This window comes from Rhopalosiphum maidis, chromosome 2, assembly GCF_003676215.2.
Source record: "Rhopalosiphum maidis isolate BTI-1 chromosome 2, ASM367621v3, whole genome shotgun sequence".
Classification (NCBI taxonomy): Eukaryota; Metazoa; Arthropoda; class Insecta; order Hemiptera; family Aphididae; genus Rhopalosiphum; species Rhopalosiphum maidis.
In genome coordinates this window covers 21,728,110-21,754,301 of record NC_040878.1, presented here as the reverse complement: position 1 = coordinate 21,754,301, position 26,192 = coordinate 21,728,110, and the positions used below count along the sequence as shown (strand labels likewise).

General features: G+C 24.9%; 1 protein-coding gene across 1 annotated transcript; it reads left to right on the top strand.

Moving 5' to 3' along the window:
* The first annotated feature begins 5,376 nt into the window (after positions 1-5,376).
* LOC113552853 (alpha-tocopherol transfer protein-like) lies at positions 5,377-25,223 on the top strand. The gene is made up of 7 exons (XM_026955839.1): positions 5,377-5,504; positions 6,654-6,797; positions 10,031-10,187; positions 16,145-16,397; positions 19,280-19,390; positions 21,087-21,195; positions 24,779-25,223. Exons 1-7 carry the CDS (start codon positions 5,465-5,467, stop codon positions 24,913-24,915), a joined length of 951 nt encoding a protein of 316 aa, XP_026811640.1. The 5' UTR covers positions 5,377-5,464; the 3' UTR covers positions 24,916-25,223.
* The last annotated feature ends 969 nt before the right edge of the window (positions 25,224-26,192 follow it).

Genomic DNA, 26,192 nt, shown 5'->3' with positions numbered 1-26,192 from the left:
ACAATAAAATAAAAACAGGTGGCAAATTGTTTGTGATACAGGTTTCAAATTTGATTAGTGCGTTGGATTATGGTGGAAGTGTATAGGCGATTGTTGAAGATCCATATTACCATACATTTCATTTTGTACTTCGGTGCCACTGCTTACAACATTACAAGTATTTAAAGTTTGGATGAATGGAGTAGAGTTGTAAAGGATTAACTACAATGTTAACCCACTTACTCACCGATAATCTATACTGTAAATACTTTTAGAAAGTCTGAAAATTATTTTACTTCGAATTATGGAATAAAAAATGTATGATGCAATCATTAAAAAATTTAAAAAAAAACAATACAAATTGTAGAAATAACATTTTTTTTAAATAAATACTTTTTATAGTGATACAATATAATGTAAAAAAAATAATTTCAAATACAGTTACATTTCAAAATAATGATTATACTTACACATTTAAATAGATCCCTTCGCATATTATACTCGTACATACTCTTATATATTATAGTAAACATAGGCGTGCGCAAACCTGAATTTCGGGGGGAGCCTACAATTTTTTCGCGCCCTTTTCTGAATTTGGGCCCTCTCTTAACAAGACATGTACATAGTTTAATAAATTATAATGCCCGAATAAACATTATTTAAATTATATCACATATTAATCAGTAGTATTACTAGTACCAAGTTGTATAATATTTCATTATAGATAGTTGGATCTTAAATCTATTTTCAAGATAATTGCAATATATTTTATTTATTTTTTTTACTTTTGTAATCAATGACATCTAGTTGTTATAATCATAATAAGTTTTACCACTCAAATTTAAAATATTTTTAGTTGTATAATTGTTTTTTTCTTAAAACATATTTTAGAAAAAATATCATTTTTATTCTAATAGTAACATTAGTTAAAATACGGACCCATATATATGCTATAGGACTTAAATTACATGTTGGGAAGGGGGGGTGCACAGGTACACCCGGAACCCTCCGTGCGCACGCCTAGCTGTTTAGGTCATGACTGAAGTACCTATAATATAGCGTTTATTATAGTAGACACATTTTTGTTCAAATAATAAATGCGAGACGATGAGTTCATAAAACCTACAGGTGTTAATTAAGTAATTATTTAAATTAACCATTTTTATTTAAATACTCGCGTTTGAAGATAACCTTTTTTTATACGTATTACTCCATTGTAGACATTGTACACAAACAAAAGTAATAAAAACGAATGTTTCAAGCTTAGGTTTATGCTTTCTACATAAATATTTCAATTTACTTATTGACTTAGGCGTTTTTATCTCTGCCAAAATGAAGTTATGATTAGTTTTTCTCGCTTGTATGTAATAGAGAAAGCATTCATATTATAATAATATAAATTGTATTGTCGTATACTACAGTCATTTTTAAATATTTTTTATAGGTTTTAATTCCGGATCTTATAAATAATTATTTAACATTTAATAAATTAATAGTGGGCTAATCAACTAACGGTCCCTTTAATTTAATTTATTGATCAATGATTAGTACATTAGTCATTACTCATTAGGTATACATTTTACTATTTTACCGAACCATTAAAATTAAAATTAATTAATAGTTCATGCAATCCGTTATAAGTATTACATTTTAGCCAAAAAAATGGCCAAGCATATCAAGTATGTCAATGAAGCGATTGTGCTGCAATTATAAAATTATAATTTGCTAACCATTATGGTAATAAAATGCTTAGCTGGTAGACGTGTTTGTGACGTGTACGGATAATAGTGATGATTGGGAAATAGACTAGAGTATTTTTACTGTATTTGTTTTATTTCAAAGAAAGGTTTTTGTGTTTATTTAGTTTAGTTTAATACTTTACTATTTGTTTAATTATTCCGACCTGAAAAAGATAAACCAATGGTCGTGTTGAGGTTTGAAGGAAATAGTGAAGTAATATAGTCATCTCTTAAAACTTAACTTAGACTAGTAACTTTATAATTTTTTAGATTTTCATGTGTGGGTAGGAGTATATCATAGAAAAGCGAATGAACATTAGTAGGTACAAGGAGTGGGTACAGTGTCTGAAAATATATTCAGTTCAATGATGTTATAGTTATATATATATATATAGATATATCTCAAAGGTTTGGAAATTTCATATTGAAATAATTTTAAAAATGTCATATTTGTATATCAACATAAATGTTTTGCTTAACAATTTCAACTAAATTAAATTGTATTACTCTTGTATTATTATTTTTTTGCAATGTTAAATTTGTTAAATAGTTATGAATAGTTATACGTAGCCATGTAGGTAAGATATTTACTTGGGTTGTACGTTTATAGAACATAAATTATTTTTATCTTATTGTAAATATATATAGCTTCATTAACATAAAGTTGGAATTTTTCCTATTTAAGGATTTAAATTTAAAACTTATATTTTGCAATGGTTTACATTTTGTGACATTTTATTATTATTATTTTTTTATATTTTTAATAATTTTCTTAAATTAAAACGTTTGTACACATTTTATGAATTATTTTATTTATTCTCGTCTTGTAAAATATTTTAAAAGTTGTGTATTTACGACGTACTTAATTAATATAACATTAAATATATTAATATCTTTAATTCAAAATATTTTACATTTGATATAGATATTTATATTTTTTAAATTATGATACTTAAAGTATAACTTATAATACAATGTATACTATATTTAAAAAAAATTAAGTGCATTTTTAAGTTTTTTACATTAAATTCAGAATTCTAAAAATTACATTATGTGCATAGGTACATTGACTTTGTACGATATACCTATTATAAGGTATAATTTAATACAGCTTTAAAATAATTATAAACTTAGCATACTAAACTATTTTACTGGTTTTGGCATTTTTTGCTTACATAAATAAATTTAAATTCTTAAGAGTTATGCATGAAAATTTAAAGATTTTTAGTAAAAATGCGTTTTTAATTTTATATTTTCACCATAGATAGTTACCTAGTAGTAGTATATTCATGTAGGTAGTACAATAGCATTTACTTATAAACTGCCTAAAGTAATCAGTTAAATGTTTTCATACATTCTCGTAGATTGTATTATCGTCTAACATTTTAGTTTTACACTATTTTCGTTTAAATACCAATTAGTTTTTATTAAACTAGGTAACTAGGTGAAAACTGAAAAGTTAATTTGGGTTTTACCAAAAGTAAATAAAATAATGGTTGTAAAAAGTAAAAACGAATTTTTACAAAAACTGAGATTGTTTATTATTATAGGCTCTAATTAGATTTAAATTTTGGATAGTAAATTATATAGTTCTATAGTTGATTTTTGTTAGTATTGCAATATCCAAATATTATATATTATATCGTGTAATTATTACTGCTAAATAGCTAATATGTTATTATATAACATCTCATTAACCAAATAGAAAATGTATAGACTCTATATTATTATTATAATATAGATCATATTAGGTAGAATCTTTGTGTAAATTATATATTACTTATTATAATAAATAGTTGTACTTATAGTTTAATCTACAAACATTCAAAGAAATAAAAATATATTATAGTTCATACCGTTTAAAATTTTAATTATATTTTTACTTATAATACAGAATTAACTAGAAAAACTGTCTAACTATAATTATACCTATTGCTGTTGCCACTGACCAGCATTGATGCTAAGTCAAAACCAGTTAGGTAGTATGCAGTTTTCAACGGTAAGGTCAGTAGCAATGATGTAACAATTACTAAGTATATTTTGAATTAAATACTGAAGAATTTTTATTACATATTTAGTTATCTAAATAATATACCTATATTATTTATAACTCAATTAGGCTTCAAATATTTTGTTAAGTGACTTATTAGAAAATAACAATATATTCTTTGCTATTTGGCGAATGAAATTTCATATGATGATATATACATTTATTAAACATATTTACGTATTATAAACATACTCAAATGTTTAAGACATAATAAGTAAACTAATTTCGCATTTTAAAAACTTAGTTATCTCAGTTTGAGTTTTGTAGTCTTTACAATATTTACAATAAATAACATAAAGGTATTCATATAATTTTACTTTATTCGTTTATAATTTAATGAAATTGATATACCAGCTTTTAAGTAGAAACATAAGATTCATATTATTATTTTATAACAACTTGCAATGTGAATCATAATTTTTGAAACATATTACATATATAATATATTTTCCCATATAATTATTATATAATGGAAAATATAGTATAGCATTAGTCTTGGAGTGATAACTTCAAGGTACCTTTATAGTCTTTGATGTTATATTTTTCTAGCTTTTTACGTTTAAATGTTTACAAATTAAATATAATTTAACACTGAAGGTTAACATTTAATTGTGAGTATTTCAAGTTAACAAATAAGTTAAATTATTATTTTTTAGAACACATAGGTATTATACATAAACATAATGTATGATATAAGGTATAGTTTATTCTATTTATCAAGCAAGTTATGCTGGATGATCAGTGAATTTATTACTTAAATAGTATATACACCATGCTATTGCCTGAAGTACAATACATTATTTATTTTTTAATAAATATTTTATAATTTCGACTGTAAATGTGTAAAAATTTTTATACAATATATTATGTCACATTTTTCTATGGTTAAGTCCGTAATGGCCAATGGGAGATAGGAAAAGGTATATAATTAGAAACAAATCGTACAAAACCATCATTGCTAATTGATTGTAAAATACGGGCTATCTTATTTATTTAAGCCTTTTTTATATGATTTTTAAACTGTTAATAAATCATAAAAATATTATATTGCTTATTTATTTTTTTAATTAGGTAAGTCAAAAAGTATGACAAGTCAATAAATAGTTTTAAGATTTTTATTATACATATTATTTAACACTTATACCTAGTTAGATTTCAAACGATTATGCAGACGATGTAGAGTGCGTAGACACAAATAATATTCAAGTCCTCGTATAGTTTTAAAACATACGTCGTATTTTATAATAACAATGGTTAAATGCAACTGCTATAGTTTATTATTATTATTATTTTTTTGTTTTGCTAGAATTTTATTATAGGTCCTTCCGTATACAAACAGTGTAAACTATAAGAGACGTTTTGGGAATAGTTCTGTGATTAACAATAATAGGAAAACAAATTGTTTTCTTCACATTATTCGCCATAAGATGTGCATTCGCGTACGCTAATCGTAACATTAAACTGGTATGCCTAAATACTCGACGACCTTGCCACCACTTTTCGCTATGTTTATTTAAAATAGATGTTTATCCGTTCCCCTCCATATCTAATAAATTATTATTACGGGAGCAAATGAAGGAAACGTGCATCTCGTATTCGAATAAACATAACGATTTGATCGCCGACGGTCAATGAGTCTATACCTATTGTGCTCGAATAGAAAACTAACGGTCTCGTTTTTCAAAAATATTTAATCATGCCTTTAATAGACGACGAATCTGGAATCGTACTCAAGGGTAAGTTTATACGCATTACGTTTTTTATAAAAAAAAAAAAACGATATGAAATTTTTGAGTTTCTCCCAAGGACCAGCCATAAATAAAACCTAACCTAACCTTTACCGGCTTTCTCACCGGTTACAGAGTCATTATGTACCCTCAATAACTTATTTTTAGTGTCTCGCCTAGTTAATTTTAAATAATGCTTTTTGACACTATGTAACTACCTTTGATTCGTGAAATCTTTGATCTCTTGTTTCCTTGGTTGGTCAATCATTCTTTTAATTCCACTTATTTTTAAGCATATATAATAATATTCCTAACTTCCATAGTACATACTCAAACCAACCTATAACTTTCAAAAATTTTATCTTGATTTGTATTTTCTTACTCCGCTGGAAATTATTTCATTTTTCAATCGTCATTTAGGCCGTTCCAATATTAAAGTTTCTCTCAATGTTATGGATTCCAAATCTGTACGATGTTATAATTGTCTATAAAAAATTATCTCAAGTTTTACATCTGACATCTCTGATTTTTTTATTATTATTTGTTCTTCTAAATTTTGAATACCTAGATTAGTTAAAAAGAAAACACGACAATAATGACGATTCACATAAATAAATAATGCGGGCTATAAGTTAATTGATGATTGACGAAAATAAGAAAAGAGGATTCGGTAAAAATTACAGATAAACTAGTTGATGTTAGAGACTAATTAATATATTTTTTTATTAGATTAAGGCTTAAAATACAGTGTTTATTAACTAATAAAAATCATTGTTTATGTTAATTTGACTTTATATGGCATGTTAAAACTTATATAAAACCATCTTAGGATATCGCTGATTTATGACGATTGTCGATTGATGTGAAATAATATATTCTGATGTTCTTTGTGTTCTTTGGTTGATTTATTAATTTCCCAAATATTATTATTTTAGAGTATTCTTTGGTCTATTTAAAAAAAAAATTAAGTGGTATTAATGGTTTGAAAAACGCTAATTATTTTAAATTAAACTTTTAAAATATTTTTTATTCAAATTAACTTTTTAAATGATTATCATTGATTTTGATTTATATTTAAAATAATTTGATTTATGAAAAATTATCGATAGGATATTTTTACAATTAAATTAATCTTGATGATGTATTTGCATTTTTTAGAATCCATAAAAATTAAAGAAAAATCAATTGTGCCAATAACAGCAGACGAAGAATATGCAAAAAATCCAGAAATATCCAAAGAAAATATAGAAGAATTAAGAAAATGGATTGCAACACAACCACATTTACCACAAAATATTCCAGGTAAGTCGTTTTTTAAAAATAAAACACTATCAATATTTTAGGTGTATAGTTTATCTAATTGCTGTACTTTTATTTGTTAATATGTGAAAAGTGCAGGTTAGTATTATATTATTATTTATATAATTTATTTTATTTAAACCATTACTTTATTTATATATTATATCTATCGCACGTACAAACAATTATAAATTATAATAGAATTCATGTTTTAAAAAGATGATTGCCATGAACTCAACTTAATATGGATTGGTGTGTTTAAAATTATGATTTTTAAATGTATATTAAATAGAATTTAACTAAATATTCTATAAATATTCAATGTGGATATCTTATAGGTACCTATCTATTTCATAAAGTTAAATGATGTCTATGCATTTGAAAACACATGAAGTTTATGTAAATCTTAACTTGGATTTATTGATGCAATTTTAAAGTAACCTAGATTATTTTATAAACAATACACATAGGTAATAATTTTAGTTTTAAGGTTTAGCTGGTTTAGGTATTAATATTAAGGTGTTACAATGTTAGCATATTTACAATACGTAGCTACATAGGCATATAATATTATAAATATATAATATAGCAATAAATATTACTATATTAGGTCCATATATTTATGCGCGTTGATATTTTATTAATTATAAATTATATTACTGTACCTTTTTTTTTTTTTTGAATGAAATATATAGTTTAATTCTCAAGAAAGTATTTTCTAGTATTTATAACTAATATTGGTCTATGTTTAATTAATATTTGGATTTTCTTCAGATTATTTTAAGATATTAAAATATTATTATATTATATAATGATAATATAGTCTTTGTTAACTTTTTACGATATTATAACTATCTTTAATATATTTAAATGTCATTATAATTTAATTCCTCCACAGGCTATTAATTATTATAATTATGCTGTTAATGAACATTCATTTGAATTATGATAATACATTTGTGATTTTATTTATTAAATAGGTACCTAATACTGTCAACAAGCAATAAAATTAATTATACTGTCGTATACGCCGATAACATAAAATATAACTTACAATTTTGAGTAAATAAATAATATTTATTTTTATTAAATACATTTTAAATATAAACACGATAAAGATGTATTAATTAATTGTTTAACATTAAAAAATTGGATAGGTAATTTATAAATTAATACTTATAATATTCGTGAGTCACGAGTCACTATTAATAACTAATTAGCTCTTTGTTTTTAAATGTAATCGTTGATTATTTTAGCTTATGGTTACCTGTTTATAGTTATTTAAAATTCGTGTTAAATAATATATTAAGTAGAATAATTGTTGTTAAAATTGTTAGTTTTATTATCTTTTAGTTCCCATTAATTTTTTTTTTTAATTATTCATAATTAATAGTAGTTAATATTTTATAATTTTTACATAATAGTTATAATTTGATTTAAACTTTTACCGACATTAAAAGGAAAGCGATATAATATATTATACAGCTAATTATATATTTGTAAACAATTTTTAATTCTCGAGTTCAATAAGTTAAATATATTTTCAAATTTTTAATTCTAACCATATAGGTAATATTTATACTTATATTAATTATTGTTCATGTAATAAAATAAATATTACATTTAGCATAATTAAATTAACATAGTTTGTATTATGTCGTTTACCTTCAAGTTTTCGTTAAAACAAATACATTAATGTTACATCAAGGTTTTTTTTTTTAGATTTTGCTGAATTAATGATCTTATATTATTACGATTTACAGAATTTTTTATACACATATACATGAACGAGTAGTTTTTAGAGATACATTTTTAATTAGTAAGCATTTTTTATATTTATTGTATTATGTCTTGTGCATTTTATTTATAAGTAAAAAATTGCTAACCATTTAATTTATGTTGAAATATGTTACGAGAAGTCTAATGAAAACAAATTTTTAACTAATAATATGATATAATGAATTAAATATTATTATATGGTATATTAATTGTAAATTTTTAATTATTTTAAGTTACATAAATATAGGTCTAGAGTAGATAGAGTTGTCTTCGTACCCCCATGCCAATGAAAAAAAAGCCTGTGTGTAATACGAACAGTTAGCATTGAAAAGTATAAAAATATTTTTAAAAAACGATAATTAATATATTGTTGTAATTTGAAGCAGTTAGAGTTGACACTTATTTCAATAAATTAATTAATACCTATTTGGTGTTATTTCGTACATTAAATTAGTTTAAAACAACCTAGGTATATATACCTTATATATAAGTGATTGGCGATTGCAATCTGAAAGTAAATATGTGGTGAAGTTGAACAATATTGTTATTGCATATCATATAAGTTTGTATACTACAGATAATTAAATATACTAAATATTTGTTATTGAGAAGTGCATAAATAAACTAAAGTTAATTTAATTATGATGTGAGTATAAAAATTAATAACTAATAATTAATGTTTAATAAAATCTATAAAAGAGCTCTACCGGTTAATTTTTAAATACATTTTTACTAGAGATAATATTGCGGTACGCCTGTCTTAAAGTATTGAACATCTATTAGGCTATACCTCGGCTAATTCTTGGATAAATATATTATTATTCATTAGTATAATATTAGATAACTTATTTTATACAATCATGATTCAATAATTGGTCATGAAAGTAGTTAATACCTATCGACTATGTATATAAGTTAAAATTTGTTTATTAGGTTTATTAACCTTTTAACATTTATCAACAAGGTAAAACAAACATTTTTTAAAATATAAATATGTTGTGACATTGTCATTGTGTATAACAAGCATATTCCAAAGCATATAATACGGAAATATGCAATTATTTTGTTTATTTTTTATTTCTATAAATCATAAACAGAATTATTGAAGTATTAATTACCTACATTTATAGTTTCTACTTTTTTTAGCAAATTAAATACTTTGAAATATTAATTGTACAGATATAGATAATAATTGTGGGTTATAGGAAAAAAATATACACCAATTTTATTTTAAAAATAGCTTCCTATGAGAACTATCAAATTAGAAATTTAAATAATATATTAGTTTAAATTTAAGCAGTGAATATATAATTATATAATATGTATATGATATAAATATTTGTATGATATATGCTTTTATAAGACATACCTATATATAGGTATAATTGTTGGTATAATGTATAAATGTTATAAATAGTATAATAAATATTTGAATTAATCACTGCTTTATTTTTCAGAGGAAATGCTGATACTTTTTTACCACAGTTGCTTTTTTGATATGGAACAAACCAGAAATTGCATAGAAATTTACTATACACTTAAAACAGAAACTCCAGAATTTTTCGCAAATCGTGATATTTCCAGGCCAGAACTTGTCAATGCCTTGAACATTTTGTAAGTAAACTTATTCCATTTTCTTCTTTTGTAGTTATTATTACTACGATTATCCTATATGTCTAAACTTTTAAAGGATATTTAATGTTGGATTACTAAGTTGTTCTTTGTAAAACTTGTTGTAAGAACGTGTATAATAAAGAGTTGCATTAAAATAAGTACCTATATATTGAGTCTTAATAACTAGGTACCTACAAAGGTATATTATTTTATTTAGTGTACTGAAAACCGGTTTATTCGAATTTATCGTACATAAACCGTGAACCGTGACTTATTGATTCATAATTTTTAAATATGTATGTTCTAATTTTTGTTTTTAACTTTAGTTTGAGTTTACATTGCTTGTAATAAATAATTTAACATTTAACAACCGAAATAAAAAATATTACAAAAAATAATAATAGTATTCAGTATTATCTTTGTCTGTATAGCTTAGTAATAACTTATTACTTCAAACATTACACTAAAGTCTACATGTTAAGAAAGGTGAGCGTTTTGTTTCAGTCGGTAGGTATGTAAATATGTTCTCATTGTTATAATGCTCTATTATACCTGTAAAATATTTTACACAATAATAAATTGTTAATTAAGTGGTCCAAGTTGCAGGACACTTTGGATATTGACAAGGCTTGGTATTACATATTAATAAATAGGAAGTGTCTGGATTAACGTTTACAAAAACAATTTACACATACGACATACGTATACCTATATAATACATAAATTTAAATCTCCTAAAGGCATATTAAAAATATACATGTAACTTTAGTATATATTAACTGCTAAATAAAATTATTAATTGCAATAATATTTAGCTTTTGTTTGTTAAATATTTTTGATCTTAACCTGTTTAAAATTTTATTTTATTTATATTTAGGTACAATATATACGAGTGTATTAAATGCGTGTATATTATAAATACAATATATCTATTCGTTAGTAAAAATAAAAATATACAATGTGTAAATGTATGTAATATAGGATTTAAATATTTTGGTTTTTTTAGTAAACAATATTTATTCTACATAGATCAATACATAGTTCGTTAATAGTACAGTTTGATTTTAAAGTATAGTTTTATCTTATTACATATGTGTAAAATTTATGAAAACTGTAATAAAAATATCATATCATTGAGATGTATCTTTTAATAAAAAAATATTTTTTACAACTTATAATGTAAAAGACATCAAGTTATTAAATATTTAAATCAAATCTGTAGAATTAAACGGATAAAATATTTCTTCTAAATGTTATTTAAGGTAATGATTAATTAATTTTAACAATTTAATCACAATCTTTGAAGTATTCAAGTGCGGAAAGTTAACTGGTTTTATACAATACTTGATACTGAAATACCTTCTATAGGTACTTAAAATTCTTTTTATTATAAATCAATCATTAATGGAAAATGTAAATCATTTTTATTAATTTGTTCTTAAACTTTATACTAATTACTATATAATTCTTTTATCTGAAATCAATAAATATAAAAATAAAGATAAATAAAGCTTTATATTAAAAACTATTAACGTTTTAAAAATATATTTTTTTTTATATAACTTTAGTTATTTAAATTGAACCCCGAATGAGTAGTTTATTAATAAAATATGTAATGTTTTGATGGGAAGAGTAGAGTGACAAACAAAATCGTGTATAGAATATGAAATCAAAAATACATGAAATCATTCAAAAAATTAAAAACTTAAGAAATAATAACGATAAGTAAAGAGTACTTTTGTAATAATTTCATATAATTTAAAACAAATATTTGCAAAGGCGTTTATAGTTTATGTCGTTTATGAAGTAATCACTCAGTATAGGTGATTATAAAATAAAGTTCTCGACAGGAAACCACTGAACTGTAGGTTATTTTTTTTTGTAATACAAATGTAAATTACAGGTCTAATTTCATGAGAGGTCAAAATCCATCATTTATTTTTATTGTCTACTGTAATAACAGAAATATTATAACAGCAGAGTCACAAATGACAATAAAAACTGATAGTTCAACCTTCAAGTATTTCGATATAGTTGAAGATAGGTAACTAAAAAATAATAAATTAAAAAAATGGTGATATATATATATCTACAAATGTTATATGAATCAATTTTTTATTCATTTTCTAAGCTGTTGTAACAGTTAGTTATATTGCTGAATGGGATACTGATACTATATGATAAATATAATAACTGTGTGATAAAACAATATTTGATGTCATGTCATGTAATAATATACGTATTTGTGAATTGATCTCATACTACTACAGTTGTTCAAATCACTATTAATAATATTAATAAATTTTTTTTTTTAAAAAAAGCTTTATTTGAGTCATTCATGTGTTTCACGGAGTATTTTCTATCATAATTATGATATCAATACGTTTACATATTCTTTCACAAATTATTACCTTTTCAATTTTTTTTTTTTATCTTTACTCATAGAAATATTTTTAATCGTAATAACTTACTTATACATACAAGTATAAAACATTTAATTATTAATTTAATTACTCAGTATACTTGCATAGTTAATTCACTAATTACACTAATATAAATTCAATCCAATGATTTTGTTATTTTAATGCCTTGTCTCGTTTTAAATATACCCATTTGGAAAATTACCATTATAAAACCTATACTTATGTTAACCAAGAAATAGTAAGTAGCATTAAAAATAATTATTAACATTTACACCATTGATGTTGAAATATTTATCATTATAATAAATAAACTGTAATACAGGTTTAAGAAAATATAAAATAATACTTAACTACTTATCAGATATCAAAATCTTATAAATAATAAGTAATAATAAAAAAATAGTTAAATTATTTATCAATAAATAGTTTATTTCCAGAGTGATATTTTGGTTAGGTTTTCGACGCCAACGATTCCTGAATTAAAAGGATACTTCATCTACACATGTCACTTCGTCTTACAAACGTATGACATGTTCATATTGAGTTCAGCGGTATGATAATCTTAAAATAATATACTTAGTAAAGATAATTGACTTATTATCAAAATTTAAAATTTAAAAGTAAAACCATTATTTGTACTTTTTTGTGTGTTTTACGACTATTTCAATGTTTAAGCAAGCTATAATTAGGTAGGTATGTTTAAATATTACAATTTAAAAACTCATGAATTTCATAATTAGCTTAAAAATTAAAAGACCTAAGAGAAAATACAGATAATTTTATCTTGAAATTATATAATAGACAAATCCACTCATTGTTAAAATTTACTACACAAAATTGGAGCTGCTAAAGACAAATTTGTCCTTTTAACTTCCATTGATAAAAACAAATTTAAAAATAGTTTAAAAGCATAATTAACCTGGGAATATTATTGTATTTTATTCGTATTAGAGAGATATAAAAAAAATGTAATAATTAGCAATACTAAAAAATTGAAATACATTGTAAAAAATTTGAATCAGATAATGAACAAATTAATCTTATTTAAATGTTGTACTTACAGTGTTATAACTATTTACTACTCAAACACATTCCCAGTTTACAAAATAAACGCTTACACGTCATTTTTTTGCATAATCCGCGTCTTTCCATTTTTCTGTAAAATTCTTTAGTAAGTATTTACATCGTTAAAATACGAATTTATATTAGACCGGTATTATAGAGGTAGTTAAATATTAACGGATCTCTTAACCGATAACAATATTTTCTTTTATTGTGAAATAATAACACATAATAATTTCAAGTACGTAAGATGATAATATTATTTTAACATCTTATAATATGTTGAATATACCTACAATGTATATCATTAAACGTTGTAGAAAAATCAGTATTTCGTACTTTCGTAGTGCCTAGTAAATGATTACGTTTAGGTTTAATATTAATTTTATATTAAAATAATGTAATAAATATTTAGTACGCTATGTAATTGTATAATATACATCACGCAATATTTATATGTATAGGTACCTGATTATTGAAGGTCGCTTTAATTTGTACTATTGGTAACAACACTAACAAGTAATCAAGTAATAAAATTTTAATACGTGTACAATTGAAAATACGATTTAAAATATTGTTTTAACCACTTCTAGCTAGGATAAGTTTGCATATTATTTTTTGAATTTTGACATACACACCACATAGTGTTTACTATTAAACTTAGATAATGCTTAAGTACCCTGGTAATCGGTATGCACAAATGTCTAATAGAATTTAAATATGACTTTAACTAAGTGCCATATTTTTTGACAACAAATTAAGAAAAATGTATAAAAGAATTACCTAAATGATGTTTTGTAATTTACTGTATTGTAGGTAGGTATGTTAAATTCTTAAAATATAATATTATCTTATGTGTAGGTTTGGACGATGGAGATGTTTTCATTTAAGATTTAATATTAAAACATTGAAACAACTATATAGATGTTTGTATAATTAATGAGGTTTGAATCAATGTATATAATAATAATATATTTATCTTAAAGTTGACTTGTTAGTTGATACCTAGATAACTATATTTTTTTATTTAATTTTATCTTTCATACTTTTTTGATAGATAAAAATAATCTGAATAATTTTAATTTAAAATATTTTGAAAAACAATTATCATATTTCATAGAAATAAGGATGTATAAAGTCAAATATTAGATATAATTATTTGTTTAATGTGCGTAATATAATAATATATACTACTTAGTTATAAACTTTTTAAAGCTGATTTCGTTTAATTTGGACTTTACTACAGCGTTTTCCAAAGTGGGCGATTCGCCCCCTTGGGGGCGTTAGTTCTCTCCAAGGGGGTAATAGAAGTTACAAGCTTAATTTGGGAGCGTTTCATTACAAAAAGAGGGCAGTGACAGTTGTAATTGTTTTCAACAATATTATGTATATTACTACATTGTTTGCTTCTTACGAAAATCGAACCTAACATCTCAACCAACTTCTAGCAAAACACCAGTCACATCCATCTCATTAGGACATCTTTTTTATTTGTACCTATACATTATATATTATACAATATTATGATAAAACATATACTTATTTATATTTATTTATAAACAATGAATTTAATTTTTCATTGCATACTTTTATAATAATACTTTTTTTAAGAGGGCGTCTGTCGGATTTTTTTTTTTTAAGTGGGTAGTAAAGAAAAAAGTTTGTGAACCACTGCTCTACTATATATTCTAATTCATAGATATTATTATTTATAAGTAGGTATGTAGAATGTAAAAATACTTACTGGTATACTGCACTGTCATTAAACTTAACAAATTTATCAACAATTTTTTTTTTTCATAACTTAATGAAAAATGTCTAAATAAAAACATTTGTATGCTGTTATAATTATTTGATAATCATTTATCATTATCATAAAATTTAGTATAAAAAAATGATTTGAAATGAAAAGTTGTCATCCTTCATACAATCATCCTTGAGTAGATTACTTACTGTTTTGTGATATTAAAATATTCAATTTAAAAGTGTTCACTAATTTAGAGTAGAACTCTATTTACTATATTATTATTATCTATACTTTTGATTAATGTATTCAGCTTACATAAAAAATGTTTGTCAAATAAACGCCATAGTTCTATATTTTTGAAATATTCTTTGAATGAATAATAATAAATTTTAATTTTAAGATTTTTTTAAGTCTTTATAAAAGTAAAATTAAAATTTTTATCGAATTGAATATACTAAAAACTAAAAAACAAATATGAAATGAAACTATTTTGGTGCTTATTTGTAATTACTATAACTTATATTAGCTATAGTTACATACATACCACCCTAAAAAAACTGAATTATTGTAAAACCTAAAACATACATTTTCCAGATCCACATAGAATCTAAACCATTGTAAGATATTTGTATAATTATCTATGGCCAATAGCGTCACAACAAAATTTTTATTTTTTAAATAAAATGATTTAATTACACTGCTTAATCCCATATGTGTATTTACAGAGATTACGGTTGTTTGCCGATTCGCAGCCCAAATGACTACCAAATCATCTACCACAAATTACGAATTTTCGAGGCCAATAAATATGTGTTTAACGATGGTGTAAAGTTGTTGATTATGGCAATGGATGCGTGTTTCAAGGTGGACGGTACTTGTCCCGGGTATATATTCTTATTTGACATGCGCGGTGTCCGATTGGGTCATCTCACCAGACTGAGCATATCTTCACTCAGAAAATTCTTCACTTTTATACAAGTATTTACACAATAAAGTATTTCATTGTAGGCACTTATATAATTTATAATATGTAAAAGTGGATTTTTTTATTATGGATTGTAGGTATTGAATAAAAACAATAAATGTTTTTTCATATTAAATAGGTACCTACTTTTTATTACTAAAATTGCTTTGCTGACAAGGTTAGGCTTGTAGGCTACATCAAAGGTGGTTTTTAGTTTAATCAGAAAGTCATACTGTTCGAGAAAAATGTAATAGTTGGATCAAAAATATATATCGCTGATAATTTTTTATTGGACTCTTCACAAAATATACATAGGTACGGACTTTTGTACAATTATTTCAGCACAAAAACAGTTAAACAAAATAAAATTAGGTAATTGTTTTAGCAATTACCGGTATATCTAGCTATTTAAATTTATATTTAAATTTTATTTATCTAATTATTTTCAGTATTTTAATAACATATTTTCAATAAATGCATTACTCACTATTATTGGCTACATTTCAGTTGCTTACTTTTTTTCTGGTTTTGCGAATGGGTCAAATAATTAGATCAAGGTTGACAAGAATATATAAACGTGATGTACCTAATCACCTAGTATTGGATACATTATAAACGTACCTCTTTTATTTTAATCAAGTAATGTTGACATTTTGTACCTTAATGTTTAACTGTTTGAAGTGCATACGTAATTATGAATATTGTAATAAATTTAAAATTGAATAAACTAATAATTAATGTCGTATCGCAGCTTACGATGAATTATATTTTTTGTCTGACTTAAGCACAACAGCAAACTTGCTTTCAACAGAATCAATTTTGTGTTATTATAACTTTAATATTAGAGTTAATTGGCCTATTATCTAACTTAAAGTTGATATATAATAATAATTTTATCTTTTTTTTTCTTTATCAAAAACAAGTAACGGGTGGGAACTGTTTACCACACACTAAATAATAATTTTATATAGAGGCCCTTGTAAGTTTTTATTGAAATTTTAATTTTAATTAATCCATAAAAACTTTCATACGTAGTCATAACTCGATTTAAAATTAAAATATCAATAAAAATAATTAATAATAAAGAGCAATAAGATAATATTTTCATTTTTAAGTTTTATAGTGCGTCAATTCATTATTTAAGTAATATTTAATTAAAGCTAACACCACAAAATTGGTTCTTCTTAGTGCACATTTGTTTAATAACGCGGGAGCTAGAGGTAAAAAACAATTAACAGGTATATTATCATATACCTAACTTGCTTTTGAGAAAATTTAGATATTAAAATTAAGACTAGAATAAGTTTAAAAAAATACTTTCGTATCGTTGCAGTATTTCAATTCGCGGACAGGCTAAACGGAATTCTAAATTTACAATTTAGTAATCAAAACATTTTTTTTTTTTTAATATTGTATACAGGGACTTATTACTTATTTGAATGATTTATATTTAACATTATTTATAATAATATTGTCTAACCGCATCTATTATACAATTATAACTAATAACTAACATTGTTCGTTTTATAAAAATACGAATAATTTATATTTTTTTAATGCGATATAAAGATTACTCGCCATTGTTGAGTAGTACCTAGTTATTGACATAAACATAAATAATCAACTAAATCTTCTATTATTATATCAATGCGACAATACATTTTTTTCCTTTTTACTTTATTTCGCATTGAAGCCAATAACAATAACGTGTTGTTTTTTGTTTATAACTTATAAATAAGTGTTTACTGGGCGTTATAGACATGTCAATTCGTATAATATATGATTATTGAATTTAATTAAAAATTAATTACTGGTTAAATTTTTCAAATAAGAAGTTAAATTACATGCTGGTAAAATATGATTTTTCTTACTTGAAAGACCGATGTGTATAGCTTATAATTACTGTTATAACTGAAATCAAAATATTCACAATAAAATACAATGGTAAAGAAAGTTAAATATTACTCATGTGAAGTAAAATATTTCATTAATACTTAGCAAAATAAGTGTATCTTTTAATTTAATACAAATTCACATTTATTTTTTGTATCGTAAAATGATAATTGCTCATTTGATATAACCTGCAATAGCCCATATATGAAAATGCACTTGCAGCTAATTAGTAATAATTACTATACATACTAAAAAAAAAAAAAAAAAAATGTGTATAGAATTCGGTATTTTCATTGGAAAAGGGGAACAGAGTGTCTATAATTTGTGTGTTTGTTATTATTTTTCATCTGCTTTTTCAGTCCAATACAGTATATACTATATTATAAAATACATTTCAGATTAAAAACTAATAAATTTATTGTTTTGTTAGTTTGCGTAACCATAAAGTGCAAGAATGGTATTTCGCATATCTAGAAAATATCCTCATATTCTCAGTTAATATTATAGGAAAAATTTAACTTTTACTATTGATAACATACCTACTAACAGTTCTATTGCTGATATGTAAAAGTTGGTTGCACGACCTTGGCCTATAGACCATAGTAGTTTTGTTAAATATCGTAGTGTAATGAACTATGTGATATATCAAGTATTAATACTAAGCAAGATGATACCTATTATTATATAATGATGTGCTTAGTCTAATAAATTAATAAAAATATTTGGTAATAAGTAATAACTTGTTTTTACGATGAACACTTGATAATTGTATGCTCATTTTTGTACCAATAAATTATTTATTATGACTCTTTGTTTCAACATAGGTAAATACTTAAATCCCGTTAAATATATTAAAATAAAATAAAATCCAGGTATAGGTTAGATTAGGTACTAATTTGTTAATTGTTTAGTCGTTTAAATATCATATTCATTTATTTTATATATTGAAAATATGATTCTTAAAGTGAAATTAATTTTGTTTGTTATTATACTATGATTTTAGGAAGGTTTACCTGTTCGTCTAAAGGGTATACATGTCCTAAACACGCAGTCAATTGTTGACAAAATTATGATGCTGTTAAAACCTTTCATGAAAAAGGAGCTGTTGAGTATGGTAAATATGAATTATAATTAGTTATTTTTAGTTATCACTTTTTTAGTGTGTGCTAATATTATGTAAGCTAAACTAAAATATATTAATTGATTTTTTTTGGACCTTTGTGTCAGTATAAAACACGAAAAATGCTTTCAAATTACATGACGAAAATACGAATGTATCGAAATACTAGTATATCTAGGTGTATTTCTGAACATACCGCTAGCTACTAGCTTTAACTATAGTCCCGTGGTCCACATACAGTCATAGAGACATAGACCCTATAGTGTTTACTGTCTACTACACACTTTATATATATTATACAATCAGAATGACTACCTATTTTTTTTTCTTATATAGTGTTACTTGTTTTATCTGTTATGTGCTTAAAATTTTATTGATATTGTTTTATATACTATTTGTTTTAAATAGCACATATACATTTGACAATTATCGTTTGTATACCTATTACTTATATACTCCCTCGAAATTTCACCTGATACATAACGTAACTTTGAGCCAAACGTTCTATTACTAAATCACTACAGTAAACATTGTGCCATAAATATGTACACTGTTAGAGTCTAATTCGGCGAATATAACCATTCAATTAACCATTTAATACCCATAACATCTACTGTTGAAAAAAGTAATACACCACGATCTCAGTTGTTTTGAATTAAATCTCAAGTCTCAGCCATTTATAACAGTAAAAGGAAAAACTTCCATGTAATGGTCACCGAATAAGGGACCAGAAATAATGACCATTACATAGAGGTGACCGTTAACTGAAGTTTTACTGTAGGTATTTGTTTAATAAAATTATAGCTATGATACATTATATTAGCGTATCGGAGTATTGTTTAACAATATCTAGTGTAGCGATAACTGCAGATTAGCTCCTAAATTTCTCATATTTATTTCCGAAGTCATTAGTTTCACAGGATAACACTACTTGCCTTCATTGCAGCCACGACTGAGCTACGCATGCCACATCTCGTTTACATTATAGTGTTGTTAGGCGGTGACAAGATATATACCCAAACCAATTTGTCATTTATCAGATTATATAGAGACGCTTTTTATATGATGGCAAAAATAATATCAAATGATATATAATATGTTGTACAACGTAAAAGACTAAACTGAGCGATTAATGCACGAGTAAGTGAAATACCTACGACGACATCCCACTGATTGATGGGCGTACGCCGTCGCTCCAGGCAAAATACTAAAGTCCTAATATCCAAATGAGTAAACTATTTAACATTATTATGACGTAGGTAATCATATGGATTGTATAATACGCTTGCGCGTGTGTAATTAATATATAAATATGAACATGATGTATCGTTAGAATGCAGCTATATGCATATTATGTTACTCTATTAAATTAAAAAAACTGAAATAATTCGTAAAATAATAATAATAATAATAATGATAATAATTTCTGTAATATATCATACGTAAGTATAGCCATATAGGTTATTATATATTATTATAATATGGTATGTGAAGAGTTTTATCGATTTAAGTTCTATGTATATCATGACGAAATCGTGTGCATAGCTACCTTATAACAGTATGCAAAACGAAATTGTTACGATGTTTACGAATCGCTATAGATTTACCATCTGTAATCTGAATATTTATGTAATATTTTTTTAACGACGAAATTCGATTTAATTGTTGTCGCCGGGCGGCTTTGTTACAGGTGCACTTCTACACGGAAAGGGACGTAGAGAAAATTTACGGAGCGGTGCCGAAACAGTGTCTGCCCGAAGACTACGGCGGTCTGGCGCAATCCAGCGAGAAAACGCACGGTACGCATAATAATATATACAACTATTACAACTTCATATATTCTTATACAATATAACATATAATATGTAAGTCCCGTGTACATTATAAGTCACAATATTATAATATTATGCAGCCACGCGTATCCATCACACACGCACGTTTGCAAACAATATATTCGTCCTCATCTAAAGTATATAGCTATATAGGTAACGATAAAATAGGCATACAAGAATGTGTGTCGTGCACGACCTATGTGTACGGTTGTGCATATTATAGCTATTATACAGAGCGATTTCAATTTTCTTTTTGTATCGTCGCGACCATGCGAAAGTCCGTGGTATCTGATATAATGTATAATATCATAAGTATACGGTTTTTATTTAATTCCATACAATTATAACGGGAAAAGTGTATTATATGCCATATTATGTGCGCTGTAAAATATAAAAATAAAATATATCCATGTTTATAATATTAGTCTATATATTGTATGTGTGTCGTATCGATCGGCACCTTAATAGAGTTAGGTCGCCGAGTTATATAAAGGTAGATAGGTACAGATGACTTCTTAAACAGACTGTGTATATGATGTACATATAGATAGGTAACTATTTTGCAATAATATTATGTGTAGGGTTAACTAGTTTCGTGCACGACTCGTACGACAAAAAGCACACGCACACAAATGTAGCAGGCGTATAGTAATATTGTTTATGCAAAATTGCAAAAATATTTATTATTTTGTATGCAGTCGTCCGGACGCACTATATCCTAATTATGATGATTACTACTACGAACGCAACAGATATATATATATATATATATTATATAGGTTAGGCTATACATACATATTACGTTTATATAGGTAAGTAGGTTCTCAAGGTCCGCCACGGTTGCATAATAATATAATATTGGTGTGTACGGGAATGTTGTGGTGGGGGTGATGCGAGAGTATTGTGTCTTCGTATAGGTATATATAAAATATAATGGAATATTAAAATATATTCATATGTGTGTATAATATTATTATCATATATACATGTGATAGGTCGGTGTTATCGTGATTGCAATACATCATATCATTTACGGGTATACCGCAGGGGTTAAATCACGCGTTTTGACCCGACCAGCGGATGTCTGCGATTTTAATTTAAGCCCCTCTTTGATCTTTACATAATCGTTGCTACTTTTTAAACATGTGAAATTTTTATTTTTATTATTATTAATATTATTTTTACATATTAAATCGCCTATACACGCTATACGTGTCACGAGCATTGTACCTATACACATTGGTAATTAGGTTGTCGTCACGCGGACGACAGTAACGCGTAAATGTGTTTTAAACTTATTCACATATTATGAATTAAAATAATTTATGAATGGAAGACACTCGTAACTTTTGTGTTTTTGGACGATTTTTTCTGGCTGTCCACCGTGTTCATCCTTTCTCGCTATACACATTCTGATATCCACCAATCCATGTATACTCTGCTACTTGAATAGTCTGTAATAGAAATTATTATAATAATGTAATTGATAGGATATTAACATATACACGCGATATTACCTTACCTGATACTTACCTCAATACATTGGAAACCTCAGAAGGGCACATCATATTAGTTATATGTATTTTTAATTTAAGTTTATGCATGAACTATGAAGTAATTCATCAAAATCTTATTTAAAAATTATTGATTAGAAATTGCACGCCAAGACACCTTGATTATGGTGTATAATGACATATTGTAAGTATACCAATAAGTATCAATTATAAATCTGTTATTACCTATATTTTTAGAATATTTCATAACAATATATTTTATTCTCCTCGACCGTGGTTTCTGCTCATTTAATACCATAACATAATTATTATTGTAATATCGAGGTAGTACCGTCATATCAACTTCTGTTTTCAAACGGCAAACAAAAACACTCGGGAAATTTCTGAATAATATGTTAATATGATATGCACCAAACGATACTCTAATACTATATAATTTCGAACTAAAAATCTAATAATTAAAAATTTGATTTAAGTTTGGACTGCAGGAAAAATATAAAAGTCGTTTTTATATGTTAAAAGATTATAATTTTTTTTCTTGATTTCATTATTTAGTATTAATCAATATCACTATCTATTCAGAATTTCAGCACATTATATACCTACACGGGTTGTTGTAACTTCTTACATTGCAATTTTCTTTAAATCCTAAAAATTTTCTCTTTAGAAATTTAAAACTATTAAATATGTTTCTGCATTTGTTAATCGAAAGTTTATACCTATATTGTTATTTGTTTTTGTAAAACTAGGGATAAAATCATTAAATACACGGAATTAAAATGTAATTAATAATTTAAAAAGAAAAACTAGATTAGTAATAATTTATTATGAATGTTTGCTGAGATAAGAGTATGATAAAAGTATGGTTCACCAAGAAGAAAATCACACTCCATATAGCAGTGCAACACGATTGCGCACCTTTTACCTTTTTACTTTGAGTAAATATAAATATTTAAATAAATATCAATTCAAAAAATTACCAACATTAATAATAACGTTATGTAGTCAAAAAAAGTAAAAATAAAAATAATAAGTACATCACAGTAATTTATTATTATGCATAAAAAAATATATTACAAAAATCAAGTTCTTAAAACTTTTTAGCACAAATATGTGGTCCTAATGTCAGCAAATAATTATTTTAAGATATATTAACATTTTTATATTTTTTTTCCAAGTATTTATCAGGAATGCAATATTTTCTTCTTGCTCTTTACGAGGCTTTTCATTATTTTGTTGTTTTGTACTATATATTTCTTAATAAGATTTACTTTAAATATCCAATAAAATATGTATGACTTAGTAAATTGATGGATGAGATGTATAGAACTGAGCGTTATAGTGGCTATGGAAAGATTCTGGCCCATTGGTTGTTCATGCTTCTATTGAAGGTTCAGTTTCCCATAAAATCAGTGGAAAAGCGGTATCAGATGATGTATAATTGTAATCTAACCTAAGACTACGTTTTTGTGCTAAAAAGTTACAAGAATTTGATTTTTTTGTTGTTTTTCTTTTACTTGTAACAATAAATTACTGTGGTGTATTATTTTTATTTATTTTTTGATTACACCGTATTACGTTATTAATTATTATTATTATCGTCTTTACATGAGTACATCTTGATTCTTTATTTTTACTAGATGAACATCGACATGTTATTCCTTTTTTGACGTATAATTACTGTGATGTATTATAAGATTTTTTTTTTACTTTACGTATTACGTTATTATTAACGTTGGTAAATTTGAATTGTTTTGATTTGATATTTATTCAAATATTTGTGTTTCCTCAAAGAAAAAAGGTAAAAGATGCGCAATCGTGTTGTATTTTCTCAAATATAAAAAGATAAAAAGTGCGCATTGGGCAATCGTGTTATGACCCTATATAGTAGGTACCTATATTATTATAATTGTACCTAAGCAATAATAATATGTATACAATAATTTGGATAGTTTTTCGTTTTGGTTTAGTCAGTTTAAGTAATAGAAAAAGGAATAATAAAAACACCAATTGGTAATTGCATTTTGATTTTACAGCTCAATTTGTTGAATGGATGAAATTAATGAAGCCTTTATTAGAAAATGACTGTCAATACAAAGTCGATGAATCAAAGAGGCCAAAAAAGAGTAAGAAGTCCGTATCAACTGCATTTAAATCGTTGGAAATTGACTGATGTTACAAACACTATTACAAATTACAATGCTTTAATGTTGCTCACATATATACATATATTTATATCAATTATCGAAAGATGAAAAGAACCGCAATTTATAACGACATATTCACGGATCGGGTAAAAATAAGGTTATTTATAAATATTTATTTAACTTATTTTGTTAAAAAAAAATACTTAACTGATATTGTGGTAAATGTAATTTTTTTTTTTATTATTATAATCATAGGAAATTACGTTAACTATATTATGTTCGCGACACTGTACACAAACTGCACAATTATATATAGATATAAGTATTTAGTTATTACGCTATAATATTACATTATGGTTTATGTGTATATAATATATATAAAAATAAATAGTTTATTATAAAACAATAATGCATTTTTGGTAATTATTTGACAATCTCCGTTGTTTGCACCAATTCAATCGTTATCTGTCGGTCAATCGGTTTGTTTGTCCATTGTATTTATTACATAGATATCCATCTTCGTACAGGTTAGTATTATTGTTCTATCATAGGTATTATACTTCATTCGTTACAACTTTATAAGTGACGTCATTATAATAAATTACATTTATGTACCCGAATTTACTAATGTTACTATTGTTATTGTAACTTAAATCTTAATAATACGTCCTGCGTGGCTGCGTAAATACTATAATAATATAATATACCTATTACCTATATATATATATATATAGTAGGCAGTTTTAAAGTTTTTAAAACGTGCAGTTCATAAACATATTATAAAGGTACATACCAGTACAATTATAGATATAGAATGCACAGTATGTGTTAGAATTATATAACTATTAATTTTTTAGGTAGATAATAAAAATTTAGTTAGTAAACTGAATTAGTTTTTTAAATTATATTTACTATTATTAGTTATTTATTTTCAAGAACAGCCAAAAACTTTTTTATAATTTTATTCGTTAATTTACAAAAAATTAGCTAGTTATGAAATAAGGTCCGTTGTGTATAAACATCACGTAATTTGTTTTTAAATAGCTATGTTTGTTCTACAAAGGGACATTGGTTCTTAATTTTTTTAAATTTTTAAACTATTAACTTGTTTGTGGGGGGGAGGGGGGCTACAATTAAACTAGGCGGTGTTGAGTATCTCCAGAACCTGTGCATGAGTAGCGCTAATGTTGGATTTATTTTTATCACTAGTGAATATTTAAAAACACTATTTTTGATTTAATATTTTGCGTGATAAAAATTCACATCCGACAAGAAATAGTAAAACATTTGAAAATAATATGAT